Source organism: Cupressus sempervirens, chromosome 8, assembly GCF_028749045.1.
Source record: "Cupressus sempervirens isolate cs-2001-9-10 chromosome 8, ASM2874904v1, whole genome shotgun sequence".
Classification (NCBI taxonomy): Eukaryota; Viridiplantae; Streptophyta; class Pinopsida; order Cupressales; family Cupressaceae; genus Cupressus; species Cupressus sempervirens.
In genome coordinates, this window is record NC_143125.1 from 472,108,330 (window position 1) to 472,127,510 (window position 19,181).

The 19,181-nt window shown below is 34.9% G+C and overlaps 1 protein-coding gene across 2 annotated transcripts in view; it reads left to right on the forward strand.

The window, feature by feature from the left end:
- The first annotated feature begins 3,171 nt into the window (after window positions 1–3,171).
- Window positions 3,172–19,181, forward strand: part of LOC149543281 (nodulin homeobox-like) — a 182,936-nt gene continuing 166,926 nt past the window's right edge. The window contains exons 1-3 of one of the 2 annotated variants that reach the window (XM_089798127.1): window positions 3,172–3,534; window positions 9,333–9,458; window positions 9,542–9,700. In XM_089798127.1, coding sequence (XP_089654253.1) covers window positions 3,490–3,534; window positions 9,333–9,458; window positions 9,542–9,700 — 330 coding nt within the window. In that variant the 5' untranslated portion in view covers window positions 3,172–3,489. The remainder of the gene's footprint in view (window positions 3,535–9,332; window positions 9,459–9,541; window positions 9,701–19,181) is intronic. The other variant, XR_016355613.1, reaches the window with a different exon arrangement.

A 19,181-nucleotide genomic window follows, 5' to 3' on the forward strand; every position in this document is an offset into this window, starting at 1 on the left:
AGATAATAGCCCAAACACAAGAATAAGGGAAACACTCAAGCAAGGGGTGGATACCACACATGGAAATCAAATTCATAAACTCAAGGGAAGGTACAATACTCCAATGTAATATATATAAACACAAATATAGTAAAACATAGAGATTACTTAGTTCATGTGAACCAACATCCAAAGTGTATAACAAGTACACTCAAAGCACACCAGGGTCACTACCTAATACTAATAAAGACTAGGTGAAGAGATTCAAGAGTGGAAGTGTCATCACATGGCACATGATGGCCCCTACAACTCCGAGCAATCCTTCTCTCATAAAAAAACTCTACTAAGCCATATCAACATCTGCAAATGGAAAGTAAAAGACTTATCATATCAATGTCCTCAAACAATACCAAAGTAGTCTCATTACATAATTTCATCAAGTTTTAATCTTAATCCTTAATTAGTTCTCACTTATTAATAACTCTACCAAGAGATACAATAGGACCCTTTATGTCCTAGTCCTCCTTGGAGAGCTGCTCATTGATTTGGGCTCTTCATTTGAGAAAGTTTTTCTCAAGTAGAGATAAACTTGAAATAAAGAGGGATGGATAAAAGTACCGCAAATCAATTGACACTTTTGACAAAGGGGAGCAATCTCATCACAAATCCAATGAACCACTCCACAAAAGAATCTAATAAGGAAATCTTCAAATTGATCCCAAGAAGGTTTGAGTAATTTTTGCTCTCCAAAATTAAAAGTGAGAGAAATGAATTATAATTTCTCATTAAAAGTCACTTTTTCCTCCAAAAACAAAAAGGCTAAAATAAATCCACTTAAGACAATAAAATTAAAACCCCAATAATCAGTACAAACTCAACGTGGATTAATTAAATCAATTCCAGTTAAATCCAATCACTCTACACCAAAATTTCCAAGAATATAAAATAACTATATAATAATTAAATTCAAAATTATTAATTAAATCCTCTTATGTGACAACTGCGAGAACTATAAAGCACAAACACACCATTAGCATTTCATAAATGCATGATAAATCTAGATTTACCAAACACTTACTTGAGGGATAATATAATAATCAATTACAGATACATCATCCATACATGGACGATATTGGATTAGTATGAAAGGTCAAAACTACTATATCTTGTGATCACTGCTGGGGATACATGTACACACTCAATTCTTGAAACTGAGAAGGAATGTACCTAGCACCTATTCGGTAAATATGCAAACACTAAGAACAGATGCCCATAATATATAAATAGTTGAAGCATATATAACATAGATAATCACAATGAGGGAGAGTGAGACTTTGTGTATATCTCCCAAGCAAGTGACTACGATTTGGTCTCACTTCTTACTAGCACCCACAGACAATCCACGGATAGCAGGGGTGCAATACAACATAACAACATATAAACATCTTAATATTGTATTTAAATTAAAGGAATTTGAATAACTAGTAGTCTGAGCATATTTCAATTTAAATATCTATAAAATTCCCAACAACATATAAGGCAAAGTGTCTAGGGATTATTGTAAATCATCCTAACAAATTAACCCAATCATCTTGAATAAAAAACATCTTAAATCTTATCATAAGGCATCATCATGAAAATATGATCTAACTAGTAATTAACCAGATAATTTAACGTCATACTATTTCACTTGATGGAACCTATGTTTCTAGCTACATCAATTAATATTAACATCAAGTATACTTTTATTATTGTCCTTATAATCCAAGGTTTGAGACTCTATTACCTCCTGGTAAGGATTGGGTTGGGTAGGCAATTCTCAATAACAAAATTAGTGTTTTGAACTTAGAAAAGAAGTGCACTCCAAGGTGTCAAAGGAAATAGAGCTCATACTTATGAGCTAATTCTTCAACTTATGGCTTCTCATTTCATCTAGCTTCACAAAGAGTTTTTTGAATGCAAGTCAAACTCCAAATTAAGTATACATTTAATGCCTCTACATGAAAGAGTAGTTTATGAGATATACTAATATACAGGAATCCAAGGGCTTGATCACACTTGTTAAACCTTTTTCTTTTATCTGTTTTTACAATAGGTTTATTTTTAGTGCACATTACCTTATACAAACTTTCATTCTTCAGTAAAGTTGTATTGTAAGTTTCCAATCATGATAGTTAAAGGATGTCAAAGGAACAACTAATTGATTCAAATCCAATGCATAAAGTAAATGTTATTGCAATAGAAAACAAAAATAGAATTGCAAAAGGAAAGTTGGAAGTGTACAAAGACATAGCACACGATGAACTCTTAATTCAATATTGCGAACCGCCAAATCTTGACACTTTGATATATATCATTGTTTATAGTGCAAGTAAAAAAGAGGATAAATAAAAAAACATACAAGCTTTTGAAAAAACCAACATTCTATTTCCAGTTATTGATCACAATAATTTTTTTGCTAGTAATAATTTGTGATGCCTTTGATTTAGGTTTACGCAAAATTATCTTGTTGCATACAAAAATTGAAGGACACCCACAAAGTTGTTTTTGGAAAACTATTTTCCTCCAAATGTATAGAAGATGCGTTATGATGTAAATTCAACATTTAGCATGCACATACAAAATAATATTGTCTTGTCATTTTGATGCTCTCTTTTTGCAAGATCCACTAGCTATTTGCATGGACTTATTATTGCTGTTATGAACTAAATCTATATAAAGTTTCCCTATTTGATATATGAAAGATACAAATTTGATGGAAAGATGCTCTAAAAAAAAATCACTACTAAATACAAATAATTTTAATGATAATAAATTTAATATACTTAAACAATTTAACAAATAAAATGACATTCAAACATGAAAATGACATTTTGATACCATATCAAATTATTTCCCAAGATTTTTGGATCAATGGAATGCAATGGTTGAAGGCACCCGAATCAAACACATACATGCTCTTTGCTCCAAGCTTTAAAAACAAAACAAAACACCATAGGTTCAAAAATTAAAAGCAAATATAGAGTATAAATACAATTCGTTAGCCCATTCTCCTGATAAAATACAATTAATTGGGAATGTTTATGGTTATCATAAATCTCGAGTTTTCTCCCGAAAAACCATTATAACCAGCATGTAAATTTAATGCGCTTACGATGGAAGTAAAACCATGTCAACATCACAATACTTTTCATTCTGATTTAGAATCATATCTCACTTCCATCGTAATCTCAACATGTGTCGTAATTCATGATCTCTCTCTTTCCTTTTTTTATTTCATTTTTTGGTAGCTTGTCATACTTAATCGTTACTATAAGTTTTGTGGAGTTCGCAAACTGATTGAGGAAAGGGCCTACTGAGATGTGGCTAATCGACAGCAGCAAGAACATGACAAACTTGAAGCATTTCACGGGATGTGAGAGTGACTGTTCATGTGACCCCTCGCTTGAATGGAAACCCATATTTATTTAAGGTGGTGTGAATGCGGAGGGAAACTTAGAATAAGGATTCATGATCTCTAGCAGTATGAATACCCTTTGCTGCGATTTTACCGAGGTAAGCCAAAGCACTGTATATGCTACATCTTCTCTTTTACATCCAATTCAGAAACTTGTGCTTGGTTCTATGCATGTATATGTTTATTGAAGCAGTCGACGAATAAACCAGGGCAACCTTTTAGAAAATCGGCGCTAAAATTACAAACTTAAACTATAGTGTGTGTTGGTGGTTTTATTTTTAGGTTTTTGCCAAGTATCATAATCTTTTTGTGTGCTTGGACGTAAACTTTTCAAAGTTTATCTGATATTTGTAATGTGAGTTCTGATGTAAACAGACGATATCGAATAGGCCATTATCCTTTAAGGCAAAGATGGTTTCCTTGCCTAGTAGTATTGGCACATACGATTTCATAGTATTTAGTATTATTGGTTTATACGATTTCATGATGTGTAGAAAGGTGTTGATAAAGACAAAAATGAAAGAAAACTTGTATATGACTTCTGTTATTTTCTCACTTTTGAACAAAAACATGTCCAATTTATCTACATCGTGGTTACGAGACTATTCAGGCTAGTCATAATGCACCCAAATGGATTTAGTCGACGACACACTAAGTTTCGCTTTTGTGGATTGACTCGCTGAAGTCTACTTTGCAGTTGAGGCCCAAGTCTTATAAATATGATCTTTATAATAATTGTTAGGATCTTAAATTATCTTTTATTTTCATTGCTACCTCCCGAAAGTGAATTTTTGATCACTCTTTCTAATACATCGTTCTTATTAAAATACCCATTCTTACTAAAATATTCATTCTTTTATCACATATTTTGGGTACTTGTATTTTCATGACACGTTTTATGCCCCTTTCGTATACGCTTGTCATATGTTTGATTGAACATATTATTTCTGTTACTATCACATTTCTCTCCAAAGGATAAATTCCTGAGTGAATCTGAGTTGGAGGCTATAAAAAGGAAATATGCTAGATATGTATGTTTTATTAAGATAAGTTATTATTGATCTCAGTAGAGATCTAATTCTAAGATGTTTGAGGGGTACTAGTTCATGTGAATATAAGGTCGTTATTGGATTGGAACTAGTTTACGTAAGTATAAGGTCATTATTATTGAACTGAATAAAGAAATTGAACCATACGTATAGGGTGGATTATATGAAAATAGAAATTCAATCGCTATCTATGTTGGATCCATCCATATATATTCAAAAAATCCTTCAGTGTTTATCATAGTTCAATCCTTCCAGAAAAAGTTTCTATTAAATCTCAAACAATATGTGGATGGAAATATTTAATCTCATGTTCTCAGCTCTCTGCATACGCTATACTTAAATATAACTTGCCTAAACTTAAATCTTCATGTCACCTTTGATATAATATTACTTTTTTTTGAATTTCACCACAATCTTTCCTGTCACTGAACATTTTCTGTTGTTTAAGCTCCACCTACCCAGGCATCTAATTGCTCTATGTTTTCTGCATTTTATGATTGCGCAGCCTGTAAATTCTGTCATGACTAGTTCTGTTTTAACTTTTATGGTTATAAATTATGACATCAACACAATGTTAAATTTAACTATAATCCTTCTTAACTCTACTAATTTTGTACCTCAGCTTGAATTTGTGGCCTTCAGTGCCCAAAAACTTGCAGCAACAATATTGTGTTATCGGATTGCAACAGTGCATTGATCTAAACATTGCTAATGAAAATACACTTTGCGGCAAAATGTCAATTCTCCACTGATTCAAAGAACCCACCTATTGCACTTGTTAGCACAGCTTACATTGGTAGATTGGATTGAGTACCCAGATCTACCTTCAGCACTAACTTTAACTACAGCATCATGAACAATGTGACTGCTATCACTATTAATAAGAAAAATAGGACTTTAACCCTTTTGTTTAAGATTCTTGCCTTGTAGAATCGAAGTCCTTGGGAAACTTACAATTAGTGGGAGAGTATTGAGTGGACTTGTATGGCTTTAGATTGTAAAGAAACATTTGAAGAGCTATTCTGCAGGTCTTTCCCTTGCCATTTGGTTGATGTGGCATACACTATCCTCATAGTTGATCTTAATCATGTTATATGGGCGTACCATTTACTTTATTGCTGTCAAGTACAAGCAGACCGAATTTGAAGTGAGAAGCCTTCATAAATGCCATTTGCTAATAAAAAAGATTCATTGAACCATTCTATAAATCTCAGATCTATACAAATTTTTGTATGCCTATGCAAGGTCAGACCTTTGCCCCATATAATTTTCGAATGGACCAACAGTACAAATACTCTAACTGAACATATTCAAGCAATTTATGTCCTCAAATCTTGCAGTTCATGAATTTACTGTTATTCTTAGAGTTTTCTGTGGCTGTCCTAAAATAAAATCCATATTACTTGTAGAGGGAGTACTCAATGATTGCAGTGAATGGACTGGCAGACAAGCAGACCGAATTTGAAGTGAGAAGCCTTCATAAATGCCATTTGCTAAAAAAAAAGATTCATTGAACCATTCTATAAATCTCAGATCTATACAAATTTTTGTATGCCTATGCAAGGTCAGACCTTTGCCCCATATGATTTTCGAATGGACCAACAGTACAAATAATCTAACTGAACATATTCAAGCAATTTATGTCCTCAAATCTTGCAGTTCATGAATTTACTGTTATTCTTAGAGTTTTCTGTGGCTGTCCTAAAATAAAATCCATATTACTTGTAGAGGGAGTACTCAATGATTGCAGTGAATGGACTGGCAGACACTTTGAGATCTCTCAACCACGTGTGTACACAAGTTTTACTTAAGTCTGTCTCATAAAATGAACAAATCATTTACCAAATAATTGTGCATTGCATAAGTTCCAAAGAGGACTTTTTATGAGGAGTCAATGTTCATTCAGTTATCCACTGATGTCATAATTATTTTCTCTGAGCATGCATGCAAATATGTGCTCTTGTGATTTGATCTTTATTGATCATGCAACTTATGATCAAGAAACACACTATAAATTGACATCAAGCTAGAGAAACAACAGAAAACACAACCGAACAAGAAGCAAGGTCAATAAGAGGCTAGGATAAAATCCACGTAGCTATATATTAATCTTCTAATCGCCAACTTCAAAACTTTTAATCTCTAAAAACACTATAGTGACTTAGCGTCCACCAAGAGCTAAGTGTTCATAGATTGACAAGTAGCTGACTGACAGATAGTTGATGTCCATTCCAATATATTTTTTCTACATTAGGTCGATTGCTTAGAATGCTAGTAGCTTCTTTGGTTTTGGGGTATTGCGACTTTACGTGTTGACTCTGCTTTGCAGCCCCTTTGCTTCATTCAAAAAAATTGCAATTATTTCAAAACCAAACAAGTTAAGGTTGATGACTTTTAACAACTTCATCATATTACATTTCTTTCACTGGATTATTTTAAATAGACGACCTTCGAGTCATTAGATGTGTACTACTGCAAGGATATTTCTTCTTCTTTCCTTAACTTCAATCCAATCCTGCTGCCGAGTAGTTTCGTCATCATTGGTACATGGATGACCAATATCACCTTCAGAATCTCTGAAGACTGTTTGGTTTAACCTCAAGGTCCTCAAACATAGACATGACACCAGGGAGCTTGATAATTTCAAGTAAGCACAAGTTCTTCTCAATATCTGGAATAGAACCATAATCCTTGCATGAGGTGGTGGAAGGAATGAAGAGGGAGTCCTTTAAAACTTTCGTCCTTTAAGGAAGTGCACCCATGTCTTAATTTTCCTTATCTCGTTGAGCTGTACTACATGGATGAGATTCTGCCGCAAGATCATTATGTTGGATTGTTTTAGGAGTAATACAATGGTCATGAGGTTTAGTAGCCACCCACCAGGTTGGCTTGCTGGTTGCCCTCCAGAATTGACAACCTTTTCTTTCACTCTGGAGAGCGAGATGTTCATGGCCAAAGCATCTCTCACTTCTGAAATCAATTTCTTCATAATTCACTAGTTGCTTCCAAGATATATCACCAACCATCAGAATAAGTATACTCATACCATGTCTTTTGGTTGTTGACTGTTAATTCCATCCCATTCGATGTGTAGTGTTTAGGATTTCAAAACCTACATTTCTGGCCATGTTGCTGGAACAAGTTCCAGCTTTACGTGAAACATCAGTTCCATTGGTAACTGTAGCGGTCCTAATTCTTTTATTGGAATTGCTTGCAAGTTTGAATGGCAATGTAATGGATAGAAACAGTTTGCTGATTGGATTTATTTTTATGATTTCATTCATTCTTTTCCTTAAACATTGATAGATACAGTACATAAAAACGTTTGCTAGAGCAAATTGCATTGAGCCAAACACTATTTATTTAACTTTCAGCATACATTGCATAAAATCAGCAAATGAAATACAACTAACATGTGTAGACGTGGAAAAGATTACTGGTAATTGCTATCAGCTTACGCTCAGATTCCTTTGACCTTTCAGTGCCTTCATAGAATATCACAAGATTTGATGATTCACCAACTCAATATCAATTCTTTTTCCTACACCAAAACTCAGTCCATCCAACACGTCCTATGGCCTGAATGAAGGTTTTCATACACTAAAATTAAACTCAGAAATTTCTGCAACCAAATTGAGCTTTCAAAAAGATGGGCAACTTCTACAAATAATTTCCAGGCACCAAACAAAGCTCCAAATCTGCTCTCAAATATTCAAATAATTTCCTAGTCATCCAAGTACTCCTTAAGTTGGGATTTTGCTCTTTCAAATGGCAAATTTAAACCTCCACAAAGCTCCGACGTGCCAAGAAGAGCTGCACGGTATTCAAAATGGGTGATCAGCAAAACAAATTCAAAAGCTATCCAGAGGTTTTAAATTAACTATTTGATTCTCATCGCCCAGCAAAGGAAAATGTTTTGCAACAAAACATAATGATATGTGACCTAATCTCACAGATATGAGAAAACATTTGAATCTTAGAATAGCATGGCCAGCGCAGGGAAAATTAAAAAATGTGTAAGAAACTTTAACTCTTCAAAAAGGATCAAATTCACCAAAAACTGCAAACCCAAATCAGAATACTTTGTAACTCTTCATCTTCTTCAAACCCTTACCACAAAATTTTAACAAAAACCACTGAAACTCAAACTGAAAGCAATAACCAGCTAGGGTGAATATTGTGCCACTATAATCTGAGCAACTATAGAGGAATTTTATCCATAAAATTCATTAGAACTCTCTAGGTTCATTTCAACAACATTTAATTATGTGTGCACACTGCACAACTAGAAAGAATGAATGAGAATTCTAAATACCATTCTATAGATACGGAGGAAAAAATTAGGGCAATATAAATTTAAAATATAATGTTTTCCCTCCAAAGACTCTAGATATATGAAAATTTTAAAATCACTTTATATCTTCCCCTTGCCTATGCATCCGATTTTGAGTTAAACTTTATAAAGCATTTATCACTTAAAGTCATAAAATAAGAGTCACTTTTTTGGTCGCTGAAGTGAAAAATATAAAATATAATTCTCATTACCTTAGAACTTTTCCAAGGCATTGAAATCGAGAACACCGTACACAAATATGAAGAACAGAAATCACAACTAAGTGCACAAAATAGCACTTTCTAAAAATAGCATATGCCAAAAATTGAAATGTCACTGAAACACACTGAAGCTACAGCCTTGAGCTTTCCGTAGAACATTCAGTTCCCTAACCAACTCTGCAGAGCCTAAGCTAATGGGAAGCACAACTGGCTATTTTGGGCAATAAGAAAGGAAATAATTTGATGTAGTTCAAATCTTCATTTCCATTCTAATTTGACTTTGTGTTGTGTAGATACTTGATCTTTGTACTGTAGTGGAAAAGCTGCACAGCCGTAGCGCACAGGAGATTAACCAGTTGTTGGAGAATTCTGATAATTTGATACTATGTTTAACTACTCAGAAAGGCTTTTCAGTGAAGGTGAGCATTTCTCTCTGTTTTGTGATTGCTGCATTTCAAGCTGACCAAACAAACTTATCTAACACTTAGATTGTTGAATGAAGGTCGATATTGAAAAAGTAGCTTGGCACCTGCCTTTGCACCTTTTGGCTGTTCTTGTATCTTCCAATGGTGCTGATATACACCTTCAACACTTGCTATGTGGTGTTAGACTTTTACATTCTCTCAGCGATCTTGCTTCCCAGCATGTTAAACTTGAACAGGTCAGGCAATTTCAATATTTAGTGTTTTAACTTGTGCTTTACTATAGCATAAAATCTTATTAGGTTGGTGTCCTCTTAATGCAATACTATCATGAAGGAACTTGTTTCAGCGTTAATGGGAAAATTTCAAATTGAACTAGACAATGGATATATGAGAAGTGGATGAGAGACAACGTTCTTCCAAAATTAATTTGGTAGGATGAGTAAAAGCAGCAGATTAGGGCTCTGGAAAAATATCTTGGATTACAGTATGGCTTTGTTCCTTGGAGACATGGCTTTTCATCCTCTTGGGATCCTTGGGCAGTGAGACATGTCAGGGTTGTTTCTTCATTCACATTTCAACAGGAACCCTTGGATGTCCTGATTCGGTTCTGCAGGAAAATTTGTTTGGGATGCTTAGTTGTCCCTTGAGGTACATCTAGGTGTCCCATTGCAAGAGCCCTAATTGGGGAACAAAAGTAAGGAAAATGAAACACATCAATTTATAATGCACCATGAAGTAAGAAATTTGAATCATGAATCATGATGTTTGAAATTTAAATTGTGAAGCATGAAACATGATGGATGACTGTATTTTCATTTTAGCATTTTGCCTTTCATTATTAATCAAAATGTCAATGGAAAACTTTAAATTTGTTTACCATTACCTTATTTGAGTTGTAATATTAAAAATTCAAATTCTTTTTTTCTTTTAATTATAATTTAGTTTTAATCCAGTCATTTTCTTTTCCTTGAAATTTGGGGTTTACTGCCAGCCATTCCCTTTTTGGGTTACCTCATTTCGTAATCCCTTTCAAAAAGTGACTTGATAAAATAGTATCATGTCCCTGAAAGTGGACATGCCACATAACGATCAATTATGAAAGAATTTCATTGATGGAGCTATCTAGTTTAGGTAAGTCTGAAAAGTAGGCATGTTTTATGAAGGGAGAAATGATTTAATTTGGGAGTTTTAATAATTTAATTTGTGAATTCTTTGCAGGCAAGGCAACCTTTTTTCTGGTTAGATACTTGTGCTATTTATACTTTTAACTCCTGGAGTTCCTTTTTACCATAGTTACCGGTTTTAATTCGAAAAACTGGTTTGCTGGTACGACAAAATTTTGAAAAGTGGTTTGGGTTTGTTTGTACAAAAATATGTAAAAATTGTATATATACATATTTATGAAGCCTAGAAGCATAAGTTAAAATTAAAATGCCACATAGTATCATAAAATTATATGACTTAATCATTTAAACAACAAAAACACCATAAACTTTAAATTTATAATCATAGCATCATGAATCCTGATCATACTATCATATATTTCAAGTTCAATATCAAAGATTCAAAACATTAAAATAAAATCATGATCCATAACAACAAGTTCAAGTATCATTGTTTCAAGTTCAACCAATGGATCAAAATTTGATTAATATTCATCTTCTTCATCTCCTCCTCCTCGTAGTTCTACTGCATTAGTTGACTCAGCAATATAGCTAAGGCCAATAGGATCAACAGCAAAAATAATAGAATGGGCATCAAAGTCTTCAAAATCTTCAATTGAAAGCCAAGAAGCAGAAACATCCAAGCCCTCCAACTCTGCATTTACATCCCACCTTGTTGTCTCCCCTTCTTTGTATTCTTTAGTCTTGTGCGAGATGAGACACAAATTGTAATGCACAAATACCAAGTTCTCCACTCTTTTGATTGCAACCTATTGCACTTTATTGAGTGGATGGAAGAATATGTGCTCCAATTTCTTTTCGAAGCAAATGAACTAGCAACCTATGAAGACATGACCAAGTAAACAATTAAAATAAAATTTAAACTATGTATCTTGAATCTTAGAATTTCTAGCAATCTATGAAGACAAAGTAAACTAATAGTAATTTAAAATCAAACTTGTGATATCACTTTGATTACAAGGGGCTGCAATGTTTGGAATCTTTGGCCATGGAGGTACCACCAACTATGAGCATCCTTCCTAAACCTATGACGAAGATCATCATTGCTTAGATTTTTTGCATCCACAAACTGTATGAACTCATCCTTAGTCAAATCTCGCATATCATTATTAGGAAAGAGTCTTTCAAATGCTGCCTTGTATGCACCAAACACTTCTATATCTTTATAGGGTGGTGGCCTTCTTGATAGATTAGTATATTGGGTGCCATAGTATTTGGGCGTCAATGCATTGGCAAACAAATGTAGAGGAGTGGTCATTTTGTTCCATCATTCTACAACAATTGCTTTCAATTGTTTGAAGAAGGTCTCTTGAGGATTTTGCTCTTTTTCATTTACAATTTGCTCGATCTTCTTAACCATTGAGTCTATGGCATCATAGATCTCTCCAAGGCATGGTCATAATGGGCTCATTGAGCTTAATGAGATATTCCACATGTTCCCACCATAAGTCATCCAGTATCCTAAGCTTTATCTTGGATGCCCTCTCACTATTGCTTTGCCTTAATATAGCCCAATTGTTGTTGATTACCATATTGGGAAGTACCTCTTTCACTTCCATAAGTCACCTCAAGATGATTACATTTGATGCACAATGTGTCTCAGCAACATGTAACATAAAATAGAGCAAGCAAAATACAACTATTAGATACATACTTCAAAAAAGAATACACATTACACAATCAAAAAATAAAAAATTGTAAGATACTATTTAAAAAATATTAAATTACTAACTTGAGTTCAAGTTCACTTTTCTTCAGCAACTCCAAACATGAGAACATTTTGAATATCCCTTGACTGATGTGGTGGTTGGTGATGAACGTTTGGATGTCCTTAGCTTCTGCATACACCTCCTTGATCCGCTCAATACTCTTCCCAATTTTTTGTAGCATAAGATTGAGTAAATGAACTGCACAAGGTGTCCAAAAAATATGATGGTATCTCTCTTCAACCAACAAACAAACAATTCTACAATTCTTTGCATTGTCTGTTACAACTTGGACAATGTTTTTAGCACCCACTTCTTTAATGATAGAGATGAGAATATGAACAATAAATTACCCATTTTTTACTTGCCCCTCACAATCCACCGCTTTCAAAACATTGCCCTTTTAGGGGACGTTGCCAAAGCATTGATCAATGGACGATTTCTAACATCTTTCCACCCATTTGAAACAATTGTTACCCCTATCTGGATCCATGAATTGCTGATGGGCTTCAATTGTTCATCAATCAACTTGACCGCTTGATCCAGCAAGGTGGTTTGTACTTTCTCAAAATTGGGACCTAAATACCTTGCAGGTGCTTCATTAGCACTTCTTACCATCTTCTTGAAATACAAGCATCTTGCTGCATCAATGTCGACAATTTCCTTACTCTGATTTTCAAATGCAATTTCTAGTGGTCCATTTCTTTTGTGTGGAAAGGGTGCTCCATTTTGAGAATTAGGGGCAACTGAGTTAGTATAGAAGGGGTGATCTATTACAACATTTGTGGTGGATTTCATTCCGCTTTCTCTTTTTTTAGTTTTATTGCCATCAATGGTATTTTTGCCTAAGTTCTTCTCTCTCGTCTACTTCCTTATACTCTTGAATATATTTGAATACTAATGAATTTGGCATGGGTGCATTTCTTTTTCCAGGACATTTCTCAACTCCTTTCTAGGGTATCCACATAAATGGCCCACCACACGAAAATGTGAACTATTTATTTCTACATCACAACCCTAACATATCCAACGGAAAGCACCACCTTTTGGATGAGGATGCACAATATTCACATACTTCCACAAAGGAGAATCAGATTGGAGTTCTATTCTTTGTTGGGCATTGGCATTGCTTACTGAGGAAGAGGTAGATCCCATTGAAGTTCCTTTTCCTATGGTAAGAAACTGTATACATATTGAGAAACCTAGATCTTATTGGCAATGAAAGATAATTGAAAACATTAAAAAGCTTAAACAAAACAAAAGGAAAATGGAACAAGTACTTACCTCTTGCTGCAATTGTAAGCCTGCAAAGGTGTAGAAATGAGGCACAATGTTATGTCCCCATATTTATAAAATTTAATAATAAATAAATTAATAATAGAACAAATAATACTAAATCATAATATAATTTATTATTATAAATATAATAAGAAATCAGTAAGATATAATATATACTGATCAATATAATCATTATATAGTATTATTGTAATTTACTCAATATGACGAATAAAATAATATGATAAATAAATAAATTAAATATGAGTAACTCATGCCCAATTACAAGAGTGTTATCATCCGCCCTTTAAATAAAGGGAAATTCATGCATCGATTAGTGTATATATATATATATATATCCACCCATTCTCTTACCAATGGGCTTGAATTATCGAGGAAGAGATGTGTCTCTTGGGAGCATAAACACCTTTACAAATAAAGGGTGAAAACATTGCACTAAATCATCTAGGGAGGAAAAGAAGTCCAAAGATTAGAGAAATATATATTCAGGTACAAAATAACTATATCAAATGTGGAGCTTACATTCACTCAATAATATACAAATATGGTGATTCATTCTTTCCTTACAAAATCACCTCTATTTAATTATACATGACATGGAGTACACTAGAGAACTACTATGGGGAGGAACGTAAGAAACCTGAAAACACTTCAAAGAAAATTAATCACATCTAGAGGATTTATCCTACCATGTCAGAGTTTGGACAGGAATAGATGCTTGGTTAGAGACTGCAGCGATATATACATCTTATTCAGAAATCTCCTAACGAAGCAGTGACTACAGAAATCTATGAGCACCATACGCCAATGATAAAGAGGGAATCATAATACACACAACAGGGTATTATATTATAGTTAGGCATCAAACACCATCGCAGCATTGAGACAGTCAGCATCGAGATATAGACACAATCTGTAAACAAGGGATTTAGTAAGCAGTAGTAAACTAATGACTTTATATGCCTAGAAAAGGCGATAACAGATAGACGGAGGACGGAGACCAGTAGGATCTAGTCAACAGCAAATAAAGAGAACACCTAGGACATATACGAGCTTGAGTAAAAACAGCAGCAACCAGGTTCCTTGCAGCGAACATGGACCATAGCAAACAATAAGCAAGGATATCCATCAATAGAATACACCTGAGAATGGCACTAAGGAAAAGTTACAGATTAGCATACAAGAAGGAGAATATTGAGGCTAAGAAATTGAAAATCAGAAATAGCAATACAAATATTGCATAAGCCTTAAATCATACTTTTGAACATAGTGTCATCCCAACTTTGGATTATCCCCATCAAAGGCACTCTATCAAGCAATCAGTTAGATCAGATTGATAGCAGTAATATAATCTTCGTAACCATAGAAGAGAAGAGATACCGGGAATGTCATACACTCTGTGACCAAGAAACACCCCTTTTGCATATACAAAAAATGATATCAGGATAACAATTAGTATGGATGAATAACTACTCAGTTTAAGAAATACATCCATATGAAGAGTAGATAAGCATTCATTCTAAGTGACATATCATACTAATATCAGTCACGATTACTTAAATAAGATAGGACTCTCAATCCTTCACAGGTAGACTTGATCAACATATTTATAATACATTCTTTCGTTGTAGCATATTAATGGATAGCTAGAACAATATTATTTAGATCATTATTGGGAAAGACTTCTCATCGTTTATTCAGATCCACTTTACCATATTAAGCATTTGGTATAATCGAGATCGCTACAGTTCATAATAATTTCCAATGCCCTGCAACTAATTTATTGTTTCTATCTCAACTTGTTGAGGGTGCAAATTAATAGAAAGAGGTCTCTTGTGAATGAATCAGTTCCAAAGTCCATAGGTCCAGACCCGGGGACTTTACACACAAGCACTTCAAGATAGTTCACTGTAATATCCCTTGCAATTCTGATTTTAGTTTTCTGATTTCTTAACCCCAGAGTTTCGTCAAACACTTTGAGCACAAGGGATATATTGCAGATCTAAATTTTGACTTCTTTCTAAATGCCAAACTTTTAATAAATATACTTTCAAAGAACTCCAAAACATCTAACAATGAAGATGCAAATGTTTCTGTATTTTTTTGAAACATATAACACTGGTTACAAATGAGAAAATATGCATCTACAACAATAAGACATTATGCCTTATGGCAACAAATTCTGATGTAAAACTCTGATATAAATTGGATTATAAACGATTTTTAAATTCTTAAACATGCCCTAAGATATTCAAATCTATCCTCCGTGCAATGCAAAATGAAATGGATAGGAACCTGGAAATTGCTCAAGAAATTTGGATTTTACATGTAGTGAGTCACTGTAGCAGTGGTGGCACTGTAACAATATCTGACTTATTCCTCCAATCGTACTCCACAATTTGGCCGTAGGCCACAAATTCGGCACAATGAAAAGACTGATTTGTCTTCTCTAATAGCTGCAACCCTTCGAAAGATCTTTCACCAATATGCTCGAATAGAACACTTGTATGATGTCCTCCCCATACCAAATTCACTAGGTATTTCACCAGCTCAAATGGAGGCACACAAAAGAACTCCATTCTCCAGTGGGAAATGCTGAAACCCTTGCTCAGAGCTCAAAGAAATCAAATAAGCAAATAATGGATGCCTAGCAATGAAGCTCTCGCCTCTATTTATTCTTTTCCTTCACCCTTCTAGAAGGAAATAAAATATTATTTAATTGCACTCTCTAGAAGCCTCCCCCTTTCTAATACAATAATTAGTTGTGTTTCTAGAAAATTAAATTAATTAAATATAAAGTCACCTTTAGATTTATTTATTTATTTATTGACTTTAATTTAATTTATTTCTCCTTATTTCTCCACTTAGCCTTCGGAGAATGGAAGGCTAAGAACTCCACTGAGGGTTTAAAAGATGGCGGACATTACAGTCCGCCCTCTTTGAAATTGCTTGTCCTCAAGCAACTTCAATTCGGGGTGCTGCAAAATCTCCTTATTCTGCTATGTCGCATCCTCTACTGGTAGTCCTTCCATTTCACTAGATACTCCCTTATAGTATGCCACCTCAAGTTCCTTTCCTTGAAATCAATGATAGCCTCTGGCACCAATACCAATTTTCCTTCATCATCCAAGGGTGGAAGCATTGTAGAAGGAACAATGTGGTGTCTCAACGCTTTTTTGAGATGTGACACATGAAAAACATTATGAACTTCGCTTTTTGCTGGCAAATCCAACTCATAAGCCACCTCTCCAACTCTCCTAATCACCTTGGAAGGTCCATAATAACGTGGCTTAAGTTTCTCGGCACCACTCTTTTTGAGAGTGGACTGTCAGTAAGACTGCAACATCAAATATACCATATCACCTACCTCAAAAGCCCGCTTAGTCCTCTTCTGATTAGCATACTTCTTCTGTTGTTTCTGTGCCTTAGTGATATTCTCCTTAAGAGCCTTTACAATGTCTTGACTCTTCTGTCATAAGTCTCCAACACTAGGCACTCTACTATCTGATAGCAAAAAATCCATGAAACTGGGTGCCTTGTATCCATATAATGCCATGAGTTATGACATCTGGATAGACATGTGATAAGTGGAATTATAACAATACTCACATAGATATATCCACTTAACCCAAGCCTTTTGCTGCCTTGCTATGTAATTCCCGAGGTATCCCTCCACCCATTTGTTCACTATCTCTGTTTGACCATATGTCTGGGGGTGGTAGTTGGTACTTGGAGTGAGCTTTGTCCCGCACAATCTGAACAACTCTTGGCAAAAGTGACTCATAAAGCTGCTGTCCCTATTGTTGACAATGCTCCGAGGTAAGCCATGCAACTTGAATACCTCTTTGAAGAATAAATGTGCTAGCTGCGTAGCAGTGTATGTAGTAGCGATCGGGAAGAAGTTGGCAAACTTCGTAAGTTGATCAACAACAACACATAGACAATCTTTGCTCTGAGCTCTCTGTAGTCCTATAATGAAGTCCACGGACAAACACTCCCACTTCTTGTTAGGAATTGGAAGAGGTTGAAGTAAATCGGCATGGGTAAGACTCCTCTTGCGTTTTCTGCTGGCAAGTAGGACACTCTCTAACATATTGCAACACCTCAGCTTTGAGCCCTTTCCAAGAAAAATGCTCATGAATCTGTCGGTAGGTTTTGTAAAAATCGGGATGTCTTGCCATAGGTGAGTTATGATAAACTCTCAACACCATCCTCCTCACCTCTGACCCTGGTACCAAATAAATGCGTCCTTTGTGAATGAGCCATCCTCCTCACCTCTGACCCTAGTACCAAATAAATGCGTCCTTTGCAAATGATGAGCTCATTCACAAGGGTGAAATCACTATTCTGGACTGATCCATCTATGAATCCCGATGCCCATGTATCCTTTGCATACTCTACAAGGATCAAATGTCTCCAGTCCTCTGATATAGCTGTCATCAAGCTCAAGTGGGGTCTTCGTGACAAGGCATCTGCTACTACATTCTATGTCCTCTTGAAATAGGTAATATCAAAGTCAAATGCTTGTAAATTACTTACCCATTTTTGCTTCCTGTCATTAAGATCTTGCTGCCCCATGAAATGTTTCAGGTGATTGTGGTTAGTTTTTATGCTGAATTTGCTACACACTAAATACTGCTTGAGTTTGGCCAAAGCATGCATTATGGCCAACATTTCCTTATCATAAATGTTGAAGCTTCTTTCAGGCCCCCTGAGCTTCCTACTCTCATAAGCAATTAGGTGTTTGTCCTGCGTAAGCACCACTCCAACACCTTGGTCAGATGCATCACAATGCAACTCAAAAGGTTTGCTAAAATCTGGAAATGCTAGCACTGGACAAGAAGTCATCAACTCCTTGAATTTATCAAAACACTCTTGTGCCTTAAGAGTCCATAAGAAAGCCCCCTTTCTCATCAAGTCCGTCAAGGCATGCTTCGAATATCCACTAACAAACCTCCTGTAGAACCCACACAACCCCAAAAATCCTCTCAATTGTGTCAGGTTTGCTAGAGTTGTTGCATCCCAATTTTTGGCCCAATTTTAAATGCTCTTTTATGATTTTCGTTTAAATTTCAAGTTCATCGAGGACGATGAAACACAAGGGGAAGGGTATGTTACATCCCAAATTTTGACCCAATTTAAAATGTTCTTATAGCCGTTGAGGTCTCACATGAAGTTAGTTGACAATTAAAATTTGTTATGATCATGTGAAATAGTAAGATGGTTAATTGTTATAATTTCATATGAAGATGACATGTTAGTTAATCATTATGATGCTATTATATGATTCTCTTGAAATCTTAGAAAGTTGGTTATTCATCATGGGAAGTAGAATGGTGGTTAGCCATTATGATGGTTTATGAATAATAACTTGTTATGGTAAACTGTTATTATATTGAGGAATGTAATATAATCGTGGAGAATTCCCTGCAAGAGCACGTCGAAGGGGGTGGAAGCATTGTCTGAAAAGAACTGGGCACGGGGGCACCACCATCATTGGGTAAATAGGTATGAACCTTGAATCACCATGG